Genomic DNA, 27,364 nt, shown 5'->3' on the forward strand with positions numbered 1-27,364 from the left:
GTTTTTCCTTAGCCCTCAGAGCAGACTTAGATACTCTGTTAGGAATAAACACATTTTAAAAGAGTGTATGAGATTATAAATATAGACACAAAAACCTCAAGAAAATACTAGCAAAACAAATGCAACAACATGTTTATATATAATAGACAAAAACTAGTGGGATTTATCACAGGGACACAAGATTGATTCGGCATATGAAAAGCAATCAATATTATAACACCATATTAATGAAATAAAGGACCACTTTTTCATGATAAAAATACTTAAAAATTAGGAATAGGAGGGAAATTCCTCAATCTGATAAAGGCATCTATAAAAATCCCACAGCAAATAAGCACCTAATAGTGAAAGACTGAAAGCTTTTCCTTAAGATTAGAAACAAGAAAAGAACGTCTGATCTTGCCACTTCTACTCAGAAAATTTAGGACAAATGACTCTAAATCAGAGTCAAAATCAGAATTTGAGATGTTATATATTTCATATAACCTTTCTAGACCAAATAGATATTTTTGAAGAGTTTGCAATTTAAGTTGGGTTTGTTTGATTTGTTTATTTTTTTTAATTCTTGAATTTTTTTCACCAAATTCAAGGAATTAATAGGAAATTCTAACTTTTTTTTTGTTTAAGGGGAAAAAAGATTAAAAAAACAGCAAAACTCCAGAACCGTTCAAATTAAAAACTAAATATCTGTTTCCTTCTAGAATGACACATGCCTTACTCTACATTTCTCCTATACATTATTTACTGAAATAAAACAAATTTCTCCTTGAATACTCGTTTTAAAAATGCTAAGATTACACAGCAACTACATCTAATTCATTTTAAAATTAAAAAACAGAGAGTTGATGTGGCAAATCTCTAAATACTTCCTAATACTTCTGTAATGAGAAAAAAGAAAACTAGAAAGAGTCCTTATTTAAATGTTTAGCTAAGCCTTTAAGTTGGTCTGGCAAGTCTGGAGACTCGTTAATTCTCACTACTTAGATTTCTAAACTTCTACATTTAATTACAAAGTTAAGTATATTTATTTAATATTCTGGTTCAGTTAATGAATTAACTTGTTATAAGATAAATTACGTAACTGGAAATAACTAGTTTTAAGTGTGGATCCTTGGCAATGGTACTCATTTAGTTGGATAAAAATTTTCAGAAACTTCTTTTTAACGGCTGCCTTATACCTCTTTATAAACACAGTCCATTTTCATTACTGGAAAGGACATGCAGATCTCAGACACTTGGTGGTCAACAGAATCTTGCACAGTATTTTTATCATACTCCTTATATTAAAACGTGGTTTGCACAAACAAAATTAAAAATGGGGATTGCCACTCACCTGGAGATGACTTCCAAGAAAACCCAGACATTCCACTCACCTTGTGGTGCTATCAGAGTTCTTCCATTCTCCTGACACCAACCAACTGGCTGGACATAAGGACTATTAACATCACACCTGCAAAAACAGGATTCTATTTTAGATCCCATATTGCTAAATGCCAGAGAAAGAATCCAAGTGTCATGACCATTCTGGATATTGAGAGATACCACAGAAAACAATGCTTCATAGCTAAAGAGAATTAGAAGTAATTTTTAGTACTGTATTTGTCAGTTGAGTGACCAAACTTCTCTTTTACATAACCTTCTTGAAATTTAAAAGTACAAAACAAAGGGGTGGCACTCGGGGATGATTGACAAGGACCCGAACTGCCAGCGATATACCTGAAGAGTGAAGATTTTAACAAACTTCTACCACTTCTTGCTATCAGCAAGCGAAAATATTAATAGGACAGTCCAAATTTTAAAAGGACAGCCCATTCGGACTCCAGATGACATTTTTCCTCCTTCTCCTTTTCAAAGAACCCAGAATATTCTACTTATACGACACATACAACAAGTCCTCTCTGCTCTGCTGCTCAGTTCGAAGGGGAAAACAGGGCCCCAACACACATGAAGAACCACAGCCTCAGGCAGGGACTTGTAGATTACTCAGGACATACTAGAAAGAAATGCTATAAAAATTATTTTTTGCCATGACCTCTTCCATATTTCAGATTTTCATCCAGAAAACCCTTTCAACCTGTGCAATGTTAGCTTACTGACATCACAGCATACATTTTCTCTGCTCCCCACAGGCTTTTGAAAACTCCTCTCCCATTCTCCCTGTATCTTTCCTCTTAAAAATGTGACAGGCTGAGTTCAAGATTTTTCAGACCAAAAAAAACAAAAAAAAACACTGCAAGTTCCTATCTTCCTCCTCATAGAAATGCTTCCTTACAAACCAGACAAGATATAGTGAAGCACCCTGAATTGGTCCTACCATTTCTGCGAGGCCTCATTAGGTAACCTCTCACAGAATGGAGAAAACGTTTCTTGGGCTCCTTAACGTGGAAGGGAAGGTAGTGCAAAGTCAACCACTAAATTCCTGATGTTCTTTACTGTAAGAACAGCAAGAACAGCGACAGTACTGAAATTAAAATAAATTCTTAACACCAAACATAGGAACACACAAAAATAAAATGCACATAGGTGTCTCACCAGTAATCATAACAATCATCCCAATTGTCAAAATGCACTAGCAAGCGATCTTCGACAATATCTGCTATGGTCGCCACACACACCAAGGAAGGGTTCTTCCTATCGATGGCCTCCAGCTTCATTCCAACCTGAAATTCTTTAGGCATCGGTCCATTCTAACACAGCACCAGAGAGGGAAGAGGCACAAAAAGAAAGAGGACACCAGACAGGACTGAGCCACTATGAAAACTTCTATGATGTTTACATCATCAACGTGCACAGGGTGTCAACACTTACCCTCTGGAACAAAGTCAGCAAATGCCAGTAAAAATACCCAGCAACTGTCACGTAGTTTACATTCATAACACAGACCCAGGAAACTAGCTTGCCTTCAGGCTTTTCTTCCTTGCTGTGCAGGGAGATTTTCTTTCCCTTATCTTCATTTTTCCTTGTTCAGTTCTTATAATAATTTGTATTAATTTTTAAACAGGATGTTTACTGAATACAGTAGCATTAAATGATTTTCTCTGCTCCCCATAGACTTTTGAATAGTTTCTGAATACCATTATTTAAAAAGTTGTAAAGGTATTCTTTTTTAGCACCAAAATATCAGTTAATTTGATTACTCAATCTGCAAATAATGCCTTTTTTCCTCAGCATTTAAAGAACACATGCGCTACTCCATAAACAAAATTATAGTTAAAAAATGCAAATGCTTTTTTTGGTATCAATACATTTTTCAGTATAAAAAATACCATGGACTATGGTTTACTATAACACATCATTTGCAAAAGCCCCCTCTTCATATAGCTATAATCAGCCAGTCCTGGGATTTAAGGAGTACACACACAATATCTGGGGACCAAAACATGCCTTTTTCTCTACTTCTTTACTATCTGTACTGAACCCTAATTTTTATTTTCCTTTAACACATTTTATTTTTAAAGGAATTTCACATTTCAATAACTCTCTTTCCTTGATACAATTCTGTGAAACACATGTGACAAGTGTATAACACTGACTTCAAGATCAGGAAAGTAAAGTCTCGAGACATTCAGTGCGTGGCCTGCACAGTGACTCCAAGGGCAGGTGACAGCTCTGAATTCTGCCCCCGGGCTTGTGTAGTCCACCTGCCCTCAGCCCAGCGCACCGCCTCACCGCTGAGACCAGACGACGGCAAGAGGAGTCAGGGCCACTACTTACTCTCAGTCCCCACTGGAGGTTAGTCAGGTTGCTGGGGACACAGATGGCACAAGGAGTGTGCTCTGCCCAAATGATTACCATACCCCTCGAATCTATTTAAAATGTTACTTTCATTTTTTTACACTTAAATATATCTAGACTGAGTAGATTCAAAGTTTACCTGGAGTATTTTCTGGTTTTAAAATGCCAAAACTAAGTTTAAAAGATGAATACTGTAAGCTAAAAGGAAAAACATTTTAAAAACACATTTTAAGTTTTAGCAGCCTTTAAATATAAAGTTTTTAACTTTCCCCCATCTAATCGAAGTATTTAATTATGCTTTTAGAATAAAATAAAATAAAAAGACATGTCGATAGGTTACTGTGACAATTTAAGTAAGAAAAGTCATAAGAAGTTAAGAGTTTCCATGACGTCTTAAGGGATTAAAATAGAATATATAGTGAATTTGAAGAAATTTAAGCTCAGGGGAAAAGCTGATTTACACTGAGTAACAAAATACTTACAGAACTTCTGTTTATGAATAATTTCTTGGGAGCATTTTGCAATTTGCAGGCCTTCAAGTAATCCATCCAAACAAATTTATCTTTTCTATAACCTAAAAAAAAAAAAGTATGGGTTACTAAAAATACCTACAAGATGTAACCACATGCATATTAAATGAATTATTATTAAGTCTTCTGCCATAAATTCAATGTCCTTAGCAGACCATAAAAGACTTAAATAAAATTCTCCAAATTGTTTCAATGTTTTTTAATATATTAAGCTCAAAACTGTCGCTAGTGACTTCCCATTATGCACATCATTACCTATGCATTTTTAATATTCACTGGTACAGAGTTGGTTCCCTGGTGGCTTGAGGGAGTGTCGTCTCCCATTTAGGCTTTCCAGAAGGGGCAAAGGGATGAGACAGGCATTCAGTGTCTGCCCCCACTGCTGAGGAAGCTGGGTCACGGAGACCACTGGAGGTCCTACTGATGCAGCAATCCAGGACACCAGATACTCAAGGGAAGTTACAGGAACCCCTTTACAATCCAAAGATCAGCTGGCAGCTCCAGCTTTCTGCTCCATGTCTTTGCCAGTTTCCCATTAAAAAGGCCTTATCTTCCCATGCATGTGCCCTGAAGTGGCTCACACAGTGCTGGCCCAAATAAAACAGGTTCAACACATATTTTCTGAGTATCACACTTAGAACATAAGTCACACTCCTTGCACAGCCTTCAAGGCCATGGCTACACCTCTGACTTCATCTCTCACCTTTGTTCTCACCTTGCTTCTCTGCTGTCTCGGTGAGACTCCTCCTCTCACCAAGCACACTCTGCCCCAGGGCACCTTCTCTTGCTTTCCCTCTAACTGATGCTCTTACCCAGACAGCCGCATTGCTAAATTTTCCCTCATTTCATCCAAGTCTCTGTGGGACATCACATCCTTGGAGAGGCCTTTCTTCAGCATGCTACCTGAAAGAGTGTCGCTGTGGCCACTCAGTCCTCCACGACCCTTCTCCCTTCGCCCCCCAGAATGAAAGCCCCATGGAGACAGAGGCTTTGTTTGCTTTATTCGCTGTTCTATCCCCAGTGCCAGCATGTAGCAAGGCCCCATAAACACACAGGCCTGTTGCCTGTCTCCAGCTTCCATGAAATCCAGCAATCTTCTGAGTCTCTGCTGTTAGCCACAGGGGCAGATCTCAGGGGACACCCTGAATTGATTACTAAGGACAAAAGAACTATACACTGACTCCAGAAGGCGCCACAGTCATCGAACAGTCTAAACTCCAGCAGGAGACTGTATACAGAAGTTTACCTTGCAAAGAAACGGGACCACCAGCAAGTAAAAAAGGTTTCAGTCACATCTGTCTGGCCCAGCTTTCTCTAGCATGTAACAGAAGATGAGATTTTAAATTCCCATCAAAAGAAAACAAATAGTGGGATTTGATTCACATTTCCATGTTTTCCATGATTCCTACATTTGAAACAAATTATTTACAGTGAATCAAGTTTTCTCACCGTGTAGTAACAGTAAGTGAGATATTTCATCTCAGCCATGATTTAAACGTGAGCTTTCATTCCTCATGAAGTTTATTACTCTATGTAAAATAAATTGCTCTCATAATATTTTATTTCTGCCCTAGGTACCTTTTCAGAATATTTGACCTGAACAGTCATTGATGCTTTTCTTCTAAAGACATTTATTTCTAAGAATGGTGTTATTGTAGTCTCACTGCTCTTTGTAGATCAAACTTTCATTCTGGAAATCAATTCACACCAGGCTCTTCTTGTTAGTATTTCATAATATGTTGTTAAAATAAAACTGAAATAACAATCGCCTCTCTTTCCAGCTGGTAAATGCATCCTGGCTTACCCTTAGGGATGTGCAACTCATGTTTGGTCTTTTCACACCATCCTACTGGATGGATGTCAGGGGAACCAGCATTGGTCCAAAAATCATAGCAGCTTAAATAACCATCAAAATGAAGTCTTAGACGGTAACCACACACCTGCAAAATGAAAAGTTTGCAACCGTTCATTAAGTGTTATATATTTGAAATGGACACAAAATTCACAAAATATTTTTGTCAGTGCCATCAACATATAAGAGCCAATCCTTCCATCCAAATATTTTCATTAGAGAAAAAAATTATATAGATGACATCTGATTAAGACAAAATAGATACTGTCTTTCAGATATCTGGAGCCCTCTGCCAAAAAAAAAAAAATCCTTTTACCCAATCTAGGGATCTGAGGTCAATTTATATATTCATTAATTGTCTAGTTTATTTAATAATTCAATACCTATTAAATATTTCTTTCAGAAACCCTGTCTTCTGCTGTCCGGCTTGGATTCTTATTACCAGACAGGGTAAGCCAAAGTACAGAGCAAACCAAAACGGATATGGCCTTGTTTCAACTCTAACATATGGGTCCAGCATACTCAATAAAGGAAATAATAAAACAGTCTGAGAAGTATATCTTCTAGACATGCTACACAAGTTTAATAGCTATAGTCAATCCATAAAGTAATGAATGTGACTTCTATGTTCAATACTATTAAAAATATAGAGAATTTTTCATCAATTTAATAATATGTTTAGTAAATATTACATTTTACGAACCGTTCACTTTCATCAAGGGCTTTTTACTCTATATAATTTTCATAAAATGCATGTGTTTGCATAAATATATAATTCATATGTGTGAATATTTATTCATACACATTTCTCATTAGTTCAGCTAAAATGTGAATAATTATGTCTCTGTTAAAGTAAAAACAACATCGTCAGATTCTTACACTATTATCAACCCCAGGTGAAATCTACCAATTAAATCAAGAGTAAATGCTAGTTGAGGAAGGACTTACTGAAAATTCATCTTCAGAGGAGGAGAAAAATTACTAAGAAACATATTTTTACCCATCTATGACTAATATAAATCCATATAATGCACTGAAATTGTTTATGATAGATAGTACTCAAATTAGCTATTCTCTAGAAAAATCTCTTACTGTCACTATACAATTAGCACAAGACAACAACACCTTCTCTTACCTCAGCTACAGAAAGCACACAGAATACAGATGGATGTCGGGGATCAATGCCTTCTAATCTCATTCCAATCTGAAAACCATTTTCATGCTCTGGAAAGGACTGATCCTATGAAATTTCATGATGTAACATTAGCCACTGAGATTTCTTCGCAATTTTATACTAAAACATTTGGGGTCACTTATATGAAGAATCTAAAACAACCTAACTCATAGAAGCAGAGAGCAGAATGGTAGTTACCAGAGGCCAGGAGGTGTGGGGATGGGGGGATGTTGGTCACAGGGTTACAAGGCTGCAGTTAGACAGGAGAATAAATGATAAGTACTGAAGGTGATGGATATGTTAATTAGTTTGATTCAATCCTTCCACATTGTATACATATATCATAACATCACTGTGTGCCCCATAATTGTATATGATTATAATTTGTATAACTTTGGAATAGTTCATCTGTGAAGCTGTATGTCCTGATAACCTCCCATTTATTCCTTTTGCCCATTTTTCCTTTCTGCCTCTGAACAACAATGCTTTGTTGATTACATAGACTACTTATTCTCAGGCTTTGACTTGGCTCTTCGCTTTGTTTATGGTGATGCTGTTGCAGAGAAACTTTAATTTTAACATAGCAAAAAAATCAATTATTTCCTGTACAGTCAGCACATCCAGTCCACAAAATCTTTCCTAACCCTAATGCTATACAGATATTCTCCTAGTATTTTACACTGTTCAAGTTTTATTCTTCACATTTAAATCTATAGTACAACTGGAATTGATTCTTCTATGGTGTGAGGCAGGGGCCTGGTTTTTATCACATGGAAAACAAACTATTCAAGAGATCCTTTTAATAGTCCATTCTTGCATTGATCTGCAAAGTCATTCTGTCATATATGATTTCTACATATTTGTAGGCCTATTTCTGGCCCTTTTATTCTGTTTCATTGACTTATTTGCCTGTATCACAGTCTTATTTGCTTATAGTGAGTCTATCTGGAGAGAAATCTTTACCACACTGAGCTTTCTAATTCAGAAACTTGCTCTCTCTCCATTTAATCTAATCACTTTTATTTGTCAAAGGTGTTTTTTTTCAATTTTCACATAGACTTCCAAAATACTTTGCTATATTTATGTCTAGGTACCTTTTAATGTTTATTGCTGTTATAAATGAAACTTTCACAACAGATTTTTTCATTTGTTCCTATTCATTATTATTTTCTTTAATATAGTATTATTTCCCACCACCTTGCTGAATTATCATTAGTCTTGAGCAGTTTTGAGCAGATTTGGCATTACTAGTTAATTCAAATAAACATGTACTAATGGAAAATTATGGCTAGAATCTAGTTCTATTAGATCCAGAGCTGCTTTTTAATCACTAATTGTATTACTGTTTAATACTGCTTAACATGTGAATGCCTATTTTTAGGTTGAAATCTATTATTTTAAAAAATCTTTTCATTTAGAGATAATGTCAAGCTTAAAGAAAGGTTGCAAGAACAAAATAGCACAGAGAACACTTGCACAACCTCCTTTGCTTTATCATTTGTACTCACTCCCTCTGTCTCATATATCTTTGTATACATAGGTAAATATAGATATAGACATTATATAAATATAAGTATTGATATGATATAGATACAATTTTTGTGAAGCATTTGAGGACCTATTATCCTTAAATACTAATATTTTTCCCTAACAGCAGTGTATTTTCCCTTAGAACATTCTTTTACATAACCACAGCTCAGTTATCAACTCCTTTAAATTTATCATTTATACAATTCTTTTAACTAATCTTCCAATCAAATTCCAGTTTTGTCCATTCATCCAACAACATGCTTTATAACACTCCCCGACCCCTCGGGTCAGATATTACATTTAGTTGACAAGTCTCTTTAGTCTCCCTTAACATGGAAAATTTTCCATAGCATGTCTTTGTTTTTTACAGCATTGACTTTTTTTTTTAAGAATATGGTCTTTCCCTTCCTCTGATTTTTCAACTAGAACATTCCTCATTTTGGCTTTGTCTGATGCTTCCTCATGATTAGATTCAGGCTATATACTTTTTTGCCAGAATACTACATAGGTGATGTTGCACCCTACTCAGGATGTCACGGCATGAGGCATATGATGTCCACCTTGTCCCTCCCTGGTCAGGTTAACTGTGACCACTCGATCACAGTGTTGTCCGATCTCTTCACTGTATAGTTCCACACAAAACACACATATATGAGGATCTTCAGAAAGTTCATGGAAAGACTCACATTATCTTCTATTTTTTTATGAACTTTTTGAAGTACTTTTTGAAGTATATACATACAAATAGATGTACACACATACATGCATGCACACATAAGCATATTTTATTAATCATAAGTTCAAATACATACATCCAATTCTAATCCACTTCCTCCATCCATTTTGTACTTCTCCTCTAACAAAGCCAACACATTTACTCATTTACTAAATCCGATAGTTTATTTCTTATAGTTTCAGAATTGTTTTACTCCCCTACCATAATAAACAAACCTACTAAAAGAGTTCAGAATTTGTTTGCAATTTTCCCTAACCCCTCTGTCATCCATGAATGGGGTATATCTTTTAAAACTGCATTCAGAAACTACTTGAGTTCATTATTTTTATTTTTTCCTTCTCTTCATTGCAGTTATAGTATTCACTTGAAATACAATTGAGCTCCTTTGTTTCAATTTGCTTTCAGTTCTTAATGATTTCTTTTTGTGCTTCTCAATATGTAGAACATTAACATACTTTCAAAAGTTAAATCTATACCAAAAGGTACCCAGAGATGTGTCTCTTCCTCCTGTATCTTATCCACCTCCTTCCCCCAAACCATTTCTTGTGGGTAACCAACTTGACTTTCCTGGTTCATCCTTCCCAAGTTACTTTTTGTGAATATGAGTAGTTGTGTTTTCCTTATTTTCTCTTCTTTCTTACACAAAAGTCAGCATACTATACATGCTTTTTTGCACGTGGCTTTCTGCACTAGTTACTAATGTCTCCTGAAAACCACTGTGTGTCAGGTCACAGTGATTGTCCACATTCTTTTGCACAGCTGCATTGTACTCTACTGTGGGTAGGTTCCACAGTTTTTTCGACCTGCTTCTATAGTTGGACGCATACCTTTTTTATGTGAACACGAAATCGTTTAAAAATCTTTATGAGTTGGCTTGGAAAACGTCGTTAAAAACTTTCTTACATTCACAGATCATTTTAGAAGGTTCCAAGGAAAAACTTAAAACAAAACCCAAAAATGAAATGGCAAGAATGAATGATTTCTCGGGAATGTTTTTTCCACAAAAATAAATGTCGTGTGTGTGTGTGTCTAACTCTCCCAGCCTTCTTCTCACATCCACTCTGTTTCCCAGAAAATTGTATTTAACAAGTTTTGTGCGACTACCTCCTATTCACTGCTTTGAAATTTCTGGGTTAACTTCAAAGGCACCACACATACATATACACATACACACAACACTGATTTAAAAAAAAAAGCAAAAGAGAACAACAGACCACAGAGGGGAGTATATTAATAATGCTGAAAGAAAATTTAAAAGGCTGTTAAAGCTGAGAACTTTTTTCATGCTTTAACAAAATGAAAGATGCAAAATTGGCAGTGGGGAGAAACAGTAATGATATTGAGCAGACTACATTTTCTTATCACACATGAAGACACAGGGAATGTTCAGACAGTAATTAAGGTGATCAGTGTTACTCTTGCCAGCATTTCAGAATGGTTTCTCAACTGAACATTTGGGAGCTTTCTACAAGATTGCAAATAACATTATATGGCTAAAACAGACACAGTATTCCTTGGAAGGTTTCAAATAAAAAATACAACGTTCATTTTAACAATCTGAAAGGCAAAATTGAGTGAGAAATATCACTGCCTTTCATCAGTCTCTTCTGTTCAGTGGTTTATTCATGACATGACAGATTTTTTAAAATTTTCCTTTCTAAAAAATCTCATATTTTGTGAACATAATGGATAGCTGTGCTTATAAACTTATATTTTACGCTGAGAAAAGGGAACTAGGCTCACACACTTAAAGCAAATAATAAGCCCATTCAATTCAGTCATTAAAAAATCATAAAGTTTGTAGGCCTGAAAAAATTTTTACGAATTAAATAAACTCAAGCACAGAGAGGTGAAAAAACTTTCTCAAGGTCACATAACTAGTCTAGCAGCAGAGTGTAACTCGGGACTCAAGCCTTCTGAAAGCCTGCCAACTATCTGTTCCAGCTAAGAGCACAGAGGTGGCACCAAAACAGGCAACAAGAAAGCTGGCACTCGGCCACAGCAGGACTCAAGGACATTGCCAAAGAAGTGCCACATACTCCTGGGTGCAGAAGTTAAGCTGTTTTGTTTTTTCATTTTCTTCTCCCAGAACAGCTACAACGTAATTCTTTGTAGTATAAAATTGATTAAATTTGTCACTAATGATGGAGAAGAAGCATTATTCAAAGTCAAATACCCCATAGCAAAAACAGGTACAAATTATATATTCTTACTTATAAAGCTTGTCAAGTCATAGCATTAGGGGAAAAAAACAAAAACAAAAAAAACACCATGCCTAGAGAAAAGGCAGACGGGCTATAGGCAAAATTCCTTTATGAAGTACAACGTGTAAGAGCAACTATTATTACATATGTTGCCAACAGATCTTTGCTCCATGGATAAACAAAGTCACAAATGTGCAATGTGAACAGTTCTCATGGTAGATGCATCTGAGAAAATCTGGACATTTTACTCAATCACTAGAACCCCCATTACTATAGCAGAGAGACGATGCTTTGTAATGATTATTCTGTGAGCCACTATACAGCCTGGGGAAGGTGAGTGGCCAGCAGTACTAGCAGAGCATTGCTGGTGGCACAGAGGAGTGCTGAGTGCAAGACTCCATCTGAATGTCCACAGGCATTCTATTTCATTAACAGCCGAGAGCTGACGGTCAACAATACGTTCCTGATCTTAACTCAACATTGAAAGAAACGGGAGAAATTGAGCATTTCATCAAATCTCAATCACAGAGGCACACATTCTTAGCTTCTATGCAAAGGGCTGGGCAAGGACCACAGGCTTCTAATTTCCAAACCTTCACTCAATGCTGTCAAAGGGAAAGATGTTCATGGGAGTTTTATATGCAAACGACAAAAACAAAATCTCTTACAACACAGAGACCATTGCCGTGAGTTCAACAGCCTCATCAAATGGTTTATGTCAGCAACATCTTCCACATCTTAAATTGTCCCAGTGCGTACCTCTAGGGCTGAAATGTCACAATTTTAAATGTTAAGGGTGAAATATAAGAAAGTCTTGTAGGCAAACTGTGATATAAACAGCTTGACCACAGAGAATTTAACTCTGTCAACAATTCACTCGATTGGGAAAAAAAGCAGCTATTGGTATTGTAGAAAATAATTCAAATGCTGCAGACAGGAACATGAAGAAATATTTTCCTGAGACGAATACAACCAAAGAGATGGTTACAAATGCACGTGCAGCCCTCTCTAAAGCAGAGAGAATCAACTGCCAAGTTTTGAGTGTGATGTGCTTGTGGAGTCAGCACTTGATGAAGCAGGTAGAATCTGGGTCTATATCTGATGTGAATATCCAGAATGATCTAGAACTACATGAAGAACCACAAAATGGTGCAATAGCCAAAACCTATGATGGTTAAATACAATGGTCTCATTAACAGAAATGAAGAATAAAGAATGAGAAGGAACAGTTACAGAGTCTAAGCTATCCCTTATTAAGCCATATATAGATGCCTTTTATCCCACAAACACTTATGTAGCACTTAACTCTGGGCCAGATATTGTTCTAAGCACTCTATAAATATTAACACATCAAATCATCATAAAAACTCTATGTCATATGTGTAATTATGCACATTCTACAGAGGTTATGCCTGAGGGCACATTGTAAGTGTGTCTGGCTTTAGCGTTTGGGCTGAATCACTATGGTAGAGCACTGTGAAGTTATAAGCAACCATCCCCTTCACTCAGTAAAGACCTCATAATTTTTAATTCTTAATTTTATAATTAACATTATAATGAGCTCTAAAAATATCTAAAATTGGTGTTCGAGTATGTGCTATATTTATATGGCCATTAAATAATCCCCAGATGCCAAAAGTTTGAAAACAGTGCCATGGAGACTATAAAAAGACACTTCTATGAGGGGGGTTAATATATAATAAAGGTGGCATTGCAAATTGTACAGCAAAGATAAATGGCATTAAGACATAACTATCTTTTTGGGGAGAACGATTAAATTAGATTGCTTACAAAACACCACATACAAAAATAATTTTAGATTGAGATGACAGACACAACATAATGGAATATAATGCAGCTGTTAAAAAGCAAGACACAGATCTGGATCTGCTGAGGTTGCAAGATAGCCATGGTAAATACAAAGCTAATATTAGATGAGCATACAGTATGTTTTCTTTTTTTTTTCTTATTTTTTTGTAAAAGAAGAAAACCAAATAGTTATTTATATGAACATTATTTACATATCCACATAGCTACATAGATACAGATCTGGAAGGATTCACATCAAAATATTTTGAGTGGTTCACCGAGAGAGGGGGACCAACTGAGAGAAAGCACTTTCTTTTTATACTTTTCTGTCTTGTTAGAATTTTTAAGTGGCATTGGAACCTTTAAAAGGTCAACACACACACGGTGCAGTGATGCTGATGCAAGGTGAGGAGGCAGGGTGCAGGCCAGGTGAAGCCTTGCCTGTCTTGCTAAGGAACTTTTACTTTATTTCTAGTTGATGAAGCACCAGCAAAAGATTTTAAGCAGTGGGGAGAAAGAACTATTCTTGCATTTTAGAAAGACCTTATTAGTGGCAGTAGGGGGAATTAATTGAAGAGACGGTTAGGCAGGCTTTTAATATCTACCAAATTGAGAATCTGCCACGTTCTGTGTACAGCGTCTAACTCAGCTTTTTCAAACCTTAAAAACTCTGTACTGGAACTGTTACAATCCTCATTTCACTTATGAGGAAACTGAGGCTCAGAACTTTTCACTAATTGTCCATTTACACAGTAGTCAGTACAAAACCTGTAATTTAAATTCAAACCCTCATCTGTGCACTCAGCTACAAAGTTATATTACATTCCAGAATGTTGTAATAGCCTTGACAAGTGATAATGTGGACCTCACCAGTACACAGCAGTAGCTGGGGATGGAGGAAAGGGGCCAGATTCAATACCTACTTAGAAGGTAAAATGGGCAGTGCCCCATGACTGGCTGGAGGCCAAGGATAAGGAAGGCAGGATATTTTAACTGACACCCGGGTTTCAGGCTTGGAGGAAACTCCCAAATGTCCCATAATGTGATTATTTTTACTTTTATAATGTTAACAGCATCCACTGATAACCTGCAAAGACTTTATGGACAGCTCACGAACAACAACACTATTATACCTAATTTTCAGTTCCTACTTTCTGGTGTATTACTACAGATTCAATGTTCTTACAGGTTTCTTGCAATGAATCTTTTCACCATAAAAGTCTACTCACTGCAAGTTACTGAAAGACTGTGAGAGGTTATGAAATGCCTTCCTTGCTTTTTCCTAGGAAGCTTTATGATCTTCACCTGAGCTAACAGCAGTACTTATCAAGAACGTTAGATTCTCTTCTGGCTTTCCCTTGTTTTAATAATAGAGAAAATAGAGAACTTGAAAATACATACACAGTATATGCATACATATATATATATATATATATGCAAACATATATATGTACAATGCGCACACACACATACACTTAGACACACATAAACAATTTTTTTCCCTATTCTTGTTCAAACTGTAACTCAATGTAGCTGTTTTTAATGGTGGAGTGGGGATGGGGTTTATGCTGTCTTCAAGGATGCTAGAAACCTTCTGAATTTTACATAAAATTTTGTATGCAAATGGATATAAGCATTTCTCTAAGGATATTATCAACAGCTTTCATTAGATATTCAAAGGGGTCTAAGACCCCCCAAAAAACCATTAAGAGCTCCATGGCTATCCTTCAGAGAAATCTGTCATTAATCAATCCTCTGACTAAATAATGTATTTAGGAGACTTCAATAAGCAGAACACAGCAATCCACTACAGTTTCCATCATGGATATACAGGCCAGGCAGCAAGGCATGCTTCAAATTCTGCTTTTTCAAAGTGACACCTATTTTTGCCATCTGTTTGTTAGGCTATGGGGAAAAATCATCACCTACATAATTAAACACAACTTGCTGCAAAGCTTCAGTAAAGATGGCAGTGAAGGATGGCTGATTGTGTATTTTTAAACTCTCATTTTGGAGACTACTTCCTTGTTATTCTGAACATTTTTCATAGATTAATTCTGAACTCAGAATCCCAAACTGCTGCCAAGATTATCCAAGAGGCATTCTACAAATAGAGAACACAGAATTTAGGGCTCAACAAAAGTATATTTTAATAAGTTAAGTGAATGCAATTCTTATTGGCTTTTTGGAAATCCATTCTGCCATAATCTCAGATGCAAAAATTCTCATTTCCACAGAACCTACTGATAGTAACAAATTTGGCTGCACAATAGACATTTAAATATGCATCCTCACCACTGACTGAATTGTCTCAGAAACAAAAAGTGAGCACGTAACCAGAGCAAGGAAAATGCTGCTGGATCTGGGCAACCTTAGACCAACAAAGATCCTGATGAACAAAGAAAAAGAATCACACAGTACATAATAAAGGACTGCATGGAGAGAACTTTTTAAAATAACTTCTAAAGTTGTCTGATAATTCACTGGCTATTACTGAGTGGATTCCTGAGTCTAGTGTCTAAAACAATAAACTCACACATTTTTTTCCAAATGACTAAACTCTCCTAGGGAAAAAAGACGAGTATACTTCTAATATAAATTTCCTTTAACTAATGGAGAAGAGTCGTGGAAACTCTCCTTAATTCCAGTGCCTTCACTTACTTCTTTTAATTTCTGTTCCCTTTGAAGAGCTCTGAAATTGACATCCGGCTTCCAGCTGGGACTGCAGATAAGCAGCCCTTACAGGGGCTTCAAGCCCCTACCAGGAACAAAAAAAGCAGTCCTGATCTGGCTGTCTGGCTCCAGCTTCAGATCTGCTCAACTAATTCATAGCACCCCTGCTACTTTGAATTGTACTATTTCAGAGAAGCAGAACTTAGTATAGGAAAAGTATCTGAGCCACAAGATCAGAATGTATCTTAAATTTTATCCCAGACCTTAGAGCTTTAGAGAATATGAGAAATGAATACAAATGGGAATTCTTCTGCTATTCAGAGCCCCAGCAATTAATCAGCTTAAATGACTTCACATCATAAGGCTCTACTCTATTTTTAAAACACACTTCCTTCTTTGGCCTCCATATGTCTAGTGATTTAAACCCCAACCAAACATCTGAGTACAATGCACACAGTATTTTTCCAAAAAATGCTTCTTTTTTCCTGAGAGAACTGTTAAACACCAATGAGGTTACCTGAAAACTAGCAGCAGCAAAATACATACAGAAGACAAACAGGTAAACAAACAAGTGAACACTTTAGGCCAATATAAAGAGAATATGCATGGAGGCTATGATTTGCCTCTAAACACATCAGAATGCGGAGGTACTTCATCACAGTTTGTAGAACTACCAGAAAAGCCATGCAGGTTATAATTTGGTTCATAATCAATATTTAAAGGACTGTCTAAGAAGGATCTAAAACTATGAGAGTGTTCTCAGTGATTTTCAAGTAATTTGGAAGCATGTTCACAGCACAACAACTTGACATCTGACTGAACTGTTTTGGTTGGACAGGTTCTAGGTGTCTCAAATAGCTTCACAGGGGGTAACAACAAACAGGAATTTTCACAGAAGCATTTTTCTGCAGCTGCAAAGCTAAATATAAATCCAGACTTTATAAAAAACAAAACACATACACACACAGTTTTTTTTCAAATTATATTTAATGTACAGGCATATTTAGACAAATCAGATTTTTAAATATGTAATTCAGGCCTGAGTGAAGAAGTTAAATTGAGAGACAGAGAGAGAGAGCGTGATTCATTCTGCTTGTACTTCAAGCAAGGAAGACTGGCTGAGAACAGGAACCAGACAAGGCTTCTATCTAGGACCATCAGGAGGTTAAGCCAGGAAGATGTCTTTGTTCCCCAATGACTCTCAGTCCCTCCCCAAATAAATACAACCCCATCATCCTGGAAGTGGCTGAAATTTTCTTTGATTTTCTGAAATTATCAAGACACAAAGTTCTTCTTTCCAAAATCGTAGTAGGTAATAATAGATTTTAACAAGGGAAGAGGGACACAGCATGATATAAGAAAATGGAGTGAGGAATGTCCAAGATGACAACGTCACCGAAGGAAGCAGGGAGAGAAGTGGAGACTCCGCAGTCCGTGAGACAGCTGTGCTTCGTTTTAGGGGAGAGAGGGGTTCCCGTGAGGCACTGTTTCTGTCTTCACCGTGAAGGAGTCGGTAAGCATCTCGTGGAAGGGCAGGAGGAGGGGAGGGTGGGAAGAACACCACGTGCCGAGGCTCGGACGCCAGGCGAGGGCTGGGTGATGGCTGCTTCCCGACCAGGCGCTCCCCCTGAGCACAGATCAGGAGACCGAGGCTATGGCACCCTCAGTGGGCAGCCAGGACAGCTAGTGAGGTCAAACTGAGGCAAATCCTGACAAGGACAGTCTGGAAAGACCAGGCCGGGCCAGCGTTCCCAATGAACGGGGAGGTCAGGTGCACAGGGCTATCAAGAAGGGGGAAGAAAAGGTTTTGGGTAGAGCAAGGGACAGTGACCTGAGAGAAAGAGTGATTTAAGAACTTCTCACACTTACTAAAATGAAACTGTATGTCAGACACTGTAGTATGTTAGACATTTTATGTACATTAGGTGGAATTCTTCAAAAACTCCCTGGGAAGTATAGGACGTTATCTGTTGTTCTCAGTCATACAAACTAAGAGCCCCTTGTCTATAAAGTGAGGGAAAGGAGCTGGGGGCACTTCACGAGGCAGCCCATGTCAACACACCAAGCACAGAATAGTTGCCTCTCCCAGAGAACCACAAAGCAGAGAGGACTTAAACAAAGGAGGAAAGAAACCCAGTCAGTCTGCAAAGAATGGCAAGGCCACTAAGAGACAAAATGCACCTCAATGTAACCACACAAAAGGGCATAAAAAGCAGCCAAAGACATTAAGAACACAAATGACAAGCAGAACTGCATGTCACAGAGGTCACTCAGGCAATGGTGTGCAGGAAACATTAAAGGAGGGGCCAGCCTGGATAAAGACAGACCATTTAAGAAACTTGTCCTAAAATTTATGTGAAAAACAAAATCCAGGGCTTACTCCTAAATGAAGGCAGTACTGGTAGAGACTGAGAGGAACAAGTGAATCGTGAGGAGGCAAAACTTGGGCACACTAGGTGGTCAAACCTACACAGGGCACAGAGGAGAGGACAGCAAGCTGGCTGCCAGGGAGCAGTGCACGGGGGGGCATCCACAGGGACACGGGCCAGGAGCCGACGCTGAGGAAGGAGGCTGAGAGGGGAGGTGTGTGGATGCACTGAGGGTGAGGAGCTTGTGTCTTCCAGCTGAGGAGGCAGGAAGACCCAGAGAACAGCCTGGGAGGGAGCTGAGGAACTCTGCTATGCCTCGGTGGAATGGAAGTGGTGGAGGTAGGTGAGCTGGCCCGGGGAGTCATGCAGAGACGAAGTCACAGGAGAAAGCAAGGGGTGTGAGAAGAGCCTGATGAGGAGCGGTCAGGCATCAGCCAGCCAAGAGCAGACGGAGTTCAGGGCTGGAGAGAGCATGAGGTGAGGGTCTGGAATCCTGGAGGGATGTCTGCAGGGGCAGCTGCAGGCAGCAGTGGGAGCAAAGGCCAGCTTGCAGAGGCTGGAGGTGGAAAAGGAGGATGACAAACTCAAGAAAAGAGAAAACGCAGACTGGACCAAGGAGATGAGTTAGAGAAAAAAATGCAGAATCAAGGGGCAGGATGGAAAAGATTTAAGCATATTTTTACTCTAAAGGGAAACGTTCAAAAGAAAAGTCAATTTATAGGCAGGACATGAGATAACTGATTAAGATCTGTAGAGAGGCAGGAATAGAAAGATCCAGAGCACAGGTCAAGGGTGATAGACAGGAGGAGGGATACTTCCAGTACAACAGGAAAAAGAGGTAAGAATGGTGTGGTGAGGGGAGGTTTGCAGGAGGAGGGTGAAGGCGTCACCAAATCCATAAGGGGAGTGTTCTGGTGGGAAGCGAGGAGAAGACCTGCGAGCTGAAAACTACCTTCCTAGGGAACAGGGAGGACTCAGACTAACAACACAGGACGGCTGGGCAATGCCTGCTCAGCAGAGGCTGTAGATTTGCAGTGCCGCCAACTTGCAAGGCCTCGTGGTTCCTCTGCAGCAGTACTTAGCCTCAGAGGTACAGAAGTTAAAAGATGAATGAAGACCCATTCAGCGCTGGGACTGTGGTAGGCGTGCCTGGGGACAAGGGAGTTGAAGATCCCAGCAAGAGAATGGCTGGAACCAGGGAATGAAGGAATTAGGGGCCCGAGGCTGGCCAGGGGAGAACATGAAGCCCAAGGCAGAAAATGGAGGAACCACAAGTCTCAAAAGAAAAACTGGTGCTGCAAGAATAAGGGATAGAAAAGTCTGGAAAGACAGTGGATATGATCAGCTGGTGAGATGAAAGTTCATCTCGGCAGAGGAGGCTCAACTGTGACTTGTGCAAATGTGGTCATGGCAACAGGTGGCAGAGGGCCCTGGGATGGGGCACTTGTGCACCCGGGAGTGGGATGGACTGGCATGTGGGCAAAGGAGCATCCCAGGACGAGAACATGACTGGGCAGGAGAAGGTGGGGCAGGAGAGGAGCGCAAGGGGTGAGTGGCATGAGCAGACACACGCACACGCTAAGGAAGCAATAAGAGTGGAAACAGTGGCTGCGAGATGGCACGAGCCGCAAAGGAGGGAGGGCAGGATGTGCAAGCGGACAGGCAAGACGGGAGTGGGGGTTGGGGGGGCTCGAGGAGGCAGGGCCTGCCTGCATCCCTGAAGGACAGGGAGTAGGCTTGATGGAGGGGACGGCATGCACCGAGGAAGCAGGTGTGCACGCTGGCCACACACAGGAGGGAACAACGCGTCGAGCTGTTAAGGAGGTTGCATCATTGGTTTTGCCACAGGCAGGGGTTGCAGAGGTAACAACAGAAGAATTTGGGAGGGAGCCAACCCATGAGAAGTCACTCCAGCCAGGAGCAGAGACAGGCCAGGAACAGCAGTCAGCACCTGCAGTCAGCAGAATAGTGACCCTCAAAGTTATGTCTATGTCCTAATCCTGGCAGCTGTGACTCTGTTATCTCACACAGCAAAGAGGACTTTGCAGATGTGGGTAAGTGGAGGATCCTGAGATGGGGAGAGTATCCTGGATTATTTGGGTGAGCCCAATGTCATCAGAAGGGTCCTTATAAGAGGGAGGCAGAGGACCAGAGCCGGAGAGGCGACGATGGGACCAGGTTGGCTTGGCATAAGATCCCAAGCAGAGCAGTGCAGGTGGCACCAAGGGCCAGACAAGGAAAGGAGACAGATTCTTCCCAGAGCCTGCAGAAGGGTCCTGCCCCATCGACCCATTTCAGACTTGTGATCTTCTGAACTTCAAGACAGCAAATTTGTATTGGTTTAAGCCACTAAGTTTATGGTAATTTGTTACAGCAGCAATAGAAAATTTATACAGCACCTCAGCTATATGAAATTCATATTAAAACTAAGTTACTAAACTATAAAAGATATCTAAAGAAGTCCAAGAGTTCTGAGTTTTCTCATGGTGACTTTTATTTTGTTCTCAAATACTAAATTATTTCAAAACTGTGGAAGTGTCCCTGCTTTGCTGGGGCCTAAGCCCGTGTTTAGTTTAGATCTAGGAGGTTCAGAGAGCAAGAAGAGATGGAGAGGCCTTTAAACTTGGATAGAGACTGAAGAGTCACGCAGGAGCCAGCGATGCAGCAACCTGCCAGGCCCGTCAACTCCAAGCAGACACATCTGGACTTGCTGTGCTGAGCTACAGAGGGACAAGATCACTTTAGGAAGGCCCATGTGATGTTAGATGACTAGCAGGGAGGGAAGAGAGAAAAGCTTCTACTACCCATCTCATAATGAAAGAAAAAAAGAATGTTTTAAATTTTAAATCAAATCAAAACAGGTATATTTCACCGGTAATGAAGAGAAAATGTTTTTAAATTTGCTATGTTAACAGGAAGTGTTTTTATCCTTACATATTCATTACCCCACTGGTAAAATAAATTATAAAATTATAAATACTTTGCCTCACACAAAAAGAAATTTAAAACAGACCTGTAGATATGCAAAGAACTTGTGCACAAATAAAATAGGCGTACTCTCCTTAAAACAATACACACATATTTTCTTGGGAGAATACGTATCTGATTTGTGTGATGGAATTGATTGTGTGAGGGGGTGTGTGTGGCTGTGGCACATCTTCTAAAACTTTAATATTAAGATGGAAACTATATATTAAAAGTGAAGTGATACTTTAAAGTCTTCGGAATAGTTTTCCATTCAAGATACGCCAACTACTTCCAGTTTTATGTTCAGCACTGCAGTGTCAAAGCCGAGGAGCTGCACCTCAGCTGGCTGCCCTGAACAGCACTGCTATAATATTTACAAATGGAAATGAATATAAATAATAAGAGCACAGTCAACATAAAACTGAGTTCAGTCTGATGCTCCTTCTTAGAAGGCTGACATGAACCATTTGCCTTTTTTATTATACTGAAACTTATTTTCAATTATCAACCATGTTTATTTTATCTTAAAATATACATGTCAAGTTAGAGTAACACTGTATCTTGAACAGAAGCATCTTCGGTCATCAAGACAAATCAGACATAATAAGTGGTGAGCTTAACTCTTCTCATCTGGGGTCACGCGTGGAATGCCCAGTAAATTCCTTACATGTCCATTCCACTGGCAGTTAACATTCTGCCTCTTATTGTTATAATGGACATATCTTATTTCTCAACTAGACGGCAAACCATGTGGCAAACGCCTAGTGCTTCAGTCCCATCTTCCAGGTCCCTGTGCACACACAGAACCTTAGAAACACGAGGAGCCCGACTGTGCGGTGTCGACTGCAGGAAAGGCAAGCCACCCTGTCAGGCCTCCCTGTTTTCTCATACACTTTGCTGTCATCTTCAGAGTGGACAAATGTCAAAGTTCAAAAGCTCGCATGACTCAGATCTTAAAGTGTTATTAGCCATGCAATCCACCTCCACTGAACAGACAGTTTCTCTCAACCCTCCAAAGGGAACCTGCTCTTGTCCCCACATGCCACAAGATTGTCCTTCTTTCATTCAGTGCTTTCCAGCACCTCGTTTGCCATATCTCTGTAAAGTTGAGGGGAAAAGCTATACGACCCATAGCCAGTGATTACACAGTTCCCAATGTTGCCATGAGGATTTATTTCAGAAAGAGAAATCCCACAATTGTCCCTTGGTGGTTTTCTCAGTTAACATCAGGTCATGAGGGAAAATCTGGGGGAGGAATTTCCATTTTGCAGGTGTTCTTGCACTGGATGGTGAACCTTAAAGAATCTTAAAGGAGAGACTCCGAAAACAATGTTAACACACTGACTGGCTGGGATAAGGGGGTATCTACCACTTTGCTGCCATCAGCCAAAATTTGCCATACTGCAAATTAGCCCTCACTTCACCCCTAAGACCCAAATATCTGGTTTTATCCTGGGTGGAGGTGAGAGAGGATCTTTGCCCTAGGACCCTGCTCTGAGGACACAGCCCAGGTCTGATTTCTAAGACACAGCATCACTCATGGCCAGTTTTGTTACATGTGAGTTCTAACTTCAGTCGTTGACTCTTCCTTCATCTTTGAGGCTCCTGACCCTGGGTGGTGATCCCATCTAAGCCCAGGCATGAGGTCACCAGCCTCACCGGTGTCCTGTGGTTGAACCTTGCACCATGGACCCTGACTGGACTGCATCTGCATCAAGTGTCTTGGCAGCTGATGGGCCATGGCCAGCCCATTCTACTGTCTACCCTCCTGACAGCAGTAACCCTGCAGCAAGGGCACAGGACAGGCACGGAGAGAGGGAAAGCGGCTGTGAGTTACACTGGATTTCCCTGGTCCAAGCCAACCCCCTTTAAAGACTTTCCACAATCACAAGTAAGAATAGGTTTCTCAGAAGTTATCCAACACCAACTAAATCACATGAGCATGCTCAATACAACAGAACTGAGAGGAGACATGAAAGGAAAGGAGGAGGACAGCCCTTGCCTTAATAGACACGGTTTTTGGAACAAACGCCTTCTATCTCATCAGGAGACAGCTACGTGGGGCAGCAGCGACTTGACTCCTAAGCTGGAATTGCTTAGCTCTTAACCCTTCTAGGGTACTGAACCTTGCACATGAGCAGAGAATGCCCTGAGGAGGTTCTCAAGCCACACGTGTCCAGGCCCCACACACTGTGGATCTGGGTTAGTGGCTCTCAGGAATGCCCATGCATCTGTGCTTTCCAAAGCACCACAAAATATCGGATATGAAGACAGGGTAAGAGCCACTACTCCAGACATCTTAATTTTCCACCAGCCAGCCTTCACACTGTTCTGTTAGGGAGACATGCACCTAGACAACAGAAGGACACTTAATACTTCTTGGGCCTGAGGGGTTCCCTTTCTTTTCTTCTTTGCCACACCTCTTCTCCCCTGTTCTGTTATAAATACTGGCTCTTTCAGGTAATAACAAATACTCAGCAGATCTCATGAAAAGTAAACCAAATAAGAAGTTTTAGCTACTCCCTACAGGTTAAAATGCAAATCAGTTGCAATTTTTCATATAAATTTACCTTGAAACACTAAAAAATTTCCCCTGAAACACAGAAGATTTGATCCCCAGTAGACACAAGCTCCTGGTGCTGGTAGTCACTTGGTCATGCAATTCTACACCAGCTGCTTTATTCATCTTTCTAGTCAAGCATAGCATGATTCAGAGGTTTCACTGTCTCCTCTAATATCTCATTTGAGCCGCCACCTCCATGTAACACACCAAAGCAGATCCCTCTAACCTGGTCCTTGGGTGGATTTATGCAAGTAACATCAGTTAATAAAAATAAAGACTAACACTCATTGAGTGTTTATTATGTGCATTTTGCCTCCTGTGTCTTTTACATGCATAACTGATTTAGTCCTCCAACAACCCAAGGAGATAGGTAGAGAACTTTCCCTGCTTTACAGATGAGGAAACTGAGGCACAGAGAGGTCAAATGACTTGCCCAAAGTCACAGAGCTGACAGGGGTCAGCACTGTGTTCCCAACCCAGGCAGTCCCACTCCAGTGCACACTTGGTTTCGTTGTTGTTGTTGTTGTTTGGCGGCTGGCCAGTATGGGGATCTGAACCCTTGACCTTGGCATTACAAGGGTGTACTCTAACCAGCTGAGCTAACTGACAGCCCTTCAGTGCACACTTGGAGACACTAAGGCTCCTATGAGCATTATTAGCTCATTTCCCAGCAGAGCCTACAAATTCAAATAAGTTGATAGGCTATCTAGGCAAATAATCCATTTTAATCAAATCTCTTAAATGATGATTCCTTGCAAAAATATAAGATCTTTAGTGTCTAACCTTGGAAAACAGTTCAACAGGTGCTGCTATAGCCTTCTGTTCCTTCAAGTACTGCTCCCAAGACCACGCTTCCTGTGCAGCCGCTGAAGGGACTGGAAGAGAAAACACAGTGACGCATCTCAAAACACTCAATGACAGAAAAGTAATAAAATATAATTGAAGACATACGATACAGCAATTCCACTGCTGGGTGTACACCCAAAGGAATGGAAAATCATCATGTCAAAGGGATATCTGCACGGGCCAACCCCGCAGCGCACTTGGGAGAGTGCGGCACTGGGGGCGCAGCAGCGCTCCCGCTGCAGGTTCGGATCCTATATAGGGATGGCCAGTACGCTCACTGGCTGAGCACGGCGCAGCTGGTCACAAAAAAAAGACAAAAATAAATAAATAAATAAATAAATAAATAAACAAACAAACAAATAAATAAATAAATAAACAAACAAAGGGATATCTGCACCCCCATGTTTATTGCAGCTCTATTCATAACAGCCAAGAGTTGGAACAAAGCTAATGTCCATCGTCAGATAGCTGGATAAGGAAAAGGTGGTTTATTTATACAATGGAATAGTACTCTGCCATAAAAAAGAATGAAATACTGTCATGTGCAACAGCATGGATGGACTTAGAGGAAACTATGTTAAGTGAAATAAGCCAGGCACAGAAAGAGAAATACCTCATGTCCTCACTCATAAGTGGGAACTTAAAAAACAAACAAACAAACAAAAAACAAAAAAGAAAGAAAGATAAAACAATCACAATAATACATGGAACTTTCAAAAGCAGTAAACAGAACTAAGGTTACCAGAGGTGGGAAATGGGGAAAAGGAGGTTTAGCAAGAAATTGGTAAAAGGCCACAAAAAATGATTACTTTGTGTAATGTTGAATATACTAATTATCCTGATTTGAGCGTGATATATTACACACAGGTATTGATATGCTACTCTGTACCCCACAGATATGTACAATCATTTAATTGATTGATTGATTGATTGATTGATTGATTGATTTTAAAGGGGGGGGTGAAGAAAAAAATAAACTCAAGGAGCTAACTAATTAAGTTGGTAATCAGAAGACCCAGCAACTAACAAGAACCTTCTCCCCCGCTTTCCATGAACATTTAGTAAAACCACCTCACCATTCCACATTCAGCTTTTCCTGTTTTAGAAAAGGCTTTTAATACATCCCAATCTCAAGAATATGCCTGATGAACACCTAAAACAGGTACCTTCTTGCTCCTCTCAAAGAGGGGGAACAGGTACAGGTTTTCTGGAAGGTGATTTAGTTAATTTTAAGGTGAATAACCTGAAAAGTTTTTATAATTTCCTTTCATTTTTATATCTCTTTGTGATGTAAATGTCAGTTGGTACAATCTGTTGAAAGGCAATGTGGCAATATTTGTCAAAAGCCTTAAAAATTATTCCTACTATTTGAACCAGAAATTCTCTTTATAGGAATCTGTCTTAATGCAATCACAGTAAATGTGTCCAAGGAGCAAAACACAATGGTTTTTATCCTAGAACTCTGCATAATAATAAAATATTGGAAACAAACTACAGGTCTACTAAGGGGGAATTAATTAAAATACATTTTACAGACATGTCATTTTAACAACAGGCAGTAAAATCACATTATAGAAGACTGTCTAGTGGCAGAGGACTTTGTTAATGACATAACACTAAGTGGGGAATAAAAGTAGTTTAGGAAACAAGGTGATCCTTTTTGGTAAACTGTAATGGATTAAAAAAAAACTAAAATTATGTAAATCAAAATCTTACATGAAGTCATCTTCAGGTGCCAGGATTATAAATAATTTCCTCCCAATTTTCTTTGTGCTTTGTTTTTCTGCTTTCCAAATTTTCTAGGTGAATAGCTACCCTTTGTAATTCAATAAAAATATTATTGTTAAATAATAAAAATCTGGCAGAAAGAATTAATAATTGTTATAAGTTTACATTCTATGCCCCAGTAATTCCTCCTCTAGGATTACATACTAAGGAAGTAATAAGCACTAATAAAAGTTAATGGTAAAAAAGCACATCACAACACAGCAAAAATACACAATAGCACTAATATGGGAGGAAGGTTAAATAAACTATGGTACATATGTACATATGAGTCAGGTTATCAAAAACTACATTGTTAAATTTTTTAATATTTAATAAAATATCTTGAGAATTATCCAGGTTAAGTTAAAAAATTAACTAAGGACATAAAACACTATAAATGATATTTTAGGATCATTTACATTGTTTTGTCTCCTTACTAAAGCTGTGGGAAATAATCCAGGCACAGAAAGACAAATACTTCATGATCCTACTTATATGTGGAAAAATGTTGGAACTCATAGAAGCAGAGTAGAAAGGTGGTTACCAGAGGCTGGGGGAACAGGGGATAATGGGAAATGGGGAGATGTTGGTCAAAGGGCACAAAGTTTC

General features: G+C 39.2%; 1 protein-coding gene across 1 annotated transcript in view; it reads right to left on the reverse strand.

The window, feature by feature from the left end:
- Positions 1–25,091, reverse strand: part of L3MBTL4 (L3MBTL histone methyl-lysine binding protein 4) — a 302,974-nt gene extending 277,883 nt beyond the window's left edge. The window contains exons 1-7 of the mRNA XM_063076623.1: positions 25,052–25,091; positions 24,926–25,017; positions 7,253–7,357; positions 6,070–6,205; positions 4,218–4,309; positions 2,533–2,687; positions 1,374–1,450 (exon numbers count right to left, since the gene is read on the reverse strand). Coding sequence (XP_062932693.1) covers positions 1,374–1,450; positions 2,533–2,687; positions 4,218–4,309; positions 6,070–6,205; positions 7,253–7,357; positions 24,926–25,017; positions 25,052–25,091 — 697 coding nt within the window. The remainder of the gene's footprint in view (positions 1–1,373; positions 1,451–2,532; positions 2,688–4,217; positions 4,310–6,069; positions 6,206–7,252; positions 7,358–24,925; positions 25,018–25,051) is intronic.
- Positions 25,092–27,364: the final 2,273 nt, after the last annotated feature.

The sequence above is a fragment of the Cynocephalus volans genome, chromosome 13 (assembly GCF_027409185.1).
Source record: "Cynocephalus volans isolate mCynVol1 chromosome 13, mCynVol1.pri, whole genome shotgun sequence".
Lineage (NCBI taxonomy): Eukaryota > Metazoa > Chordata > Mammalia > Dermoptera > Cynocephalidae > Cynocephalus > Cynocephalus volans.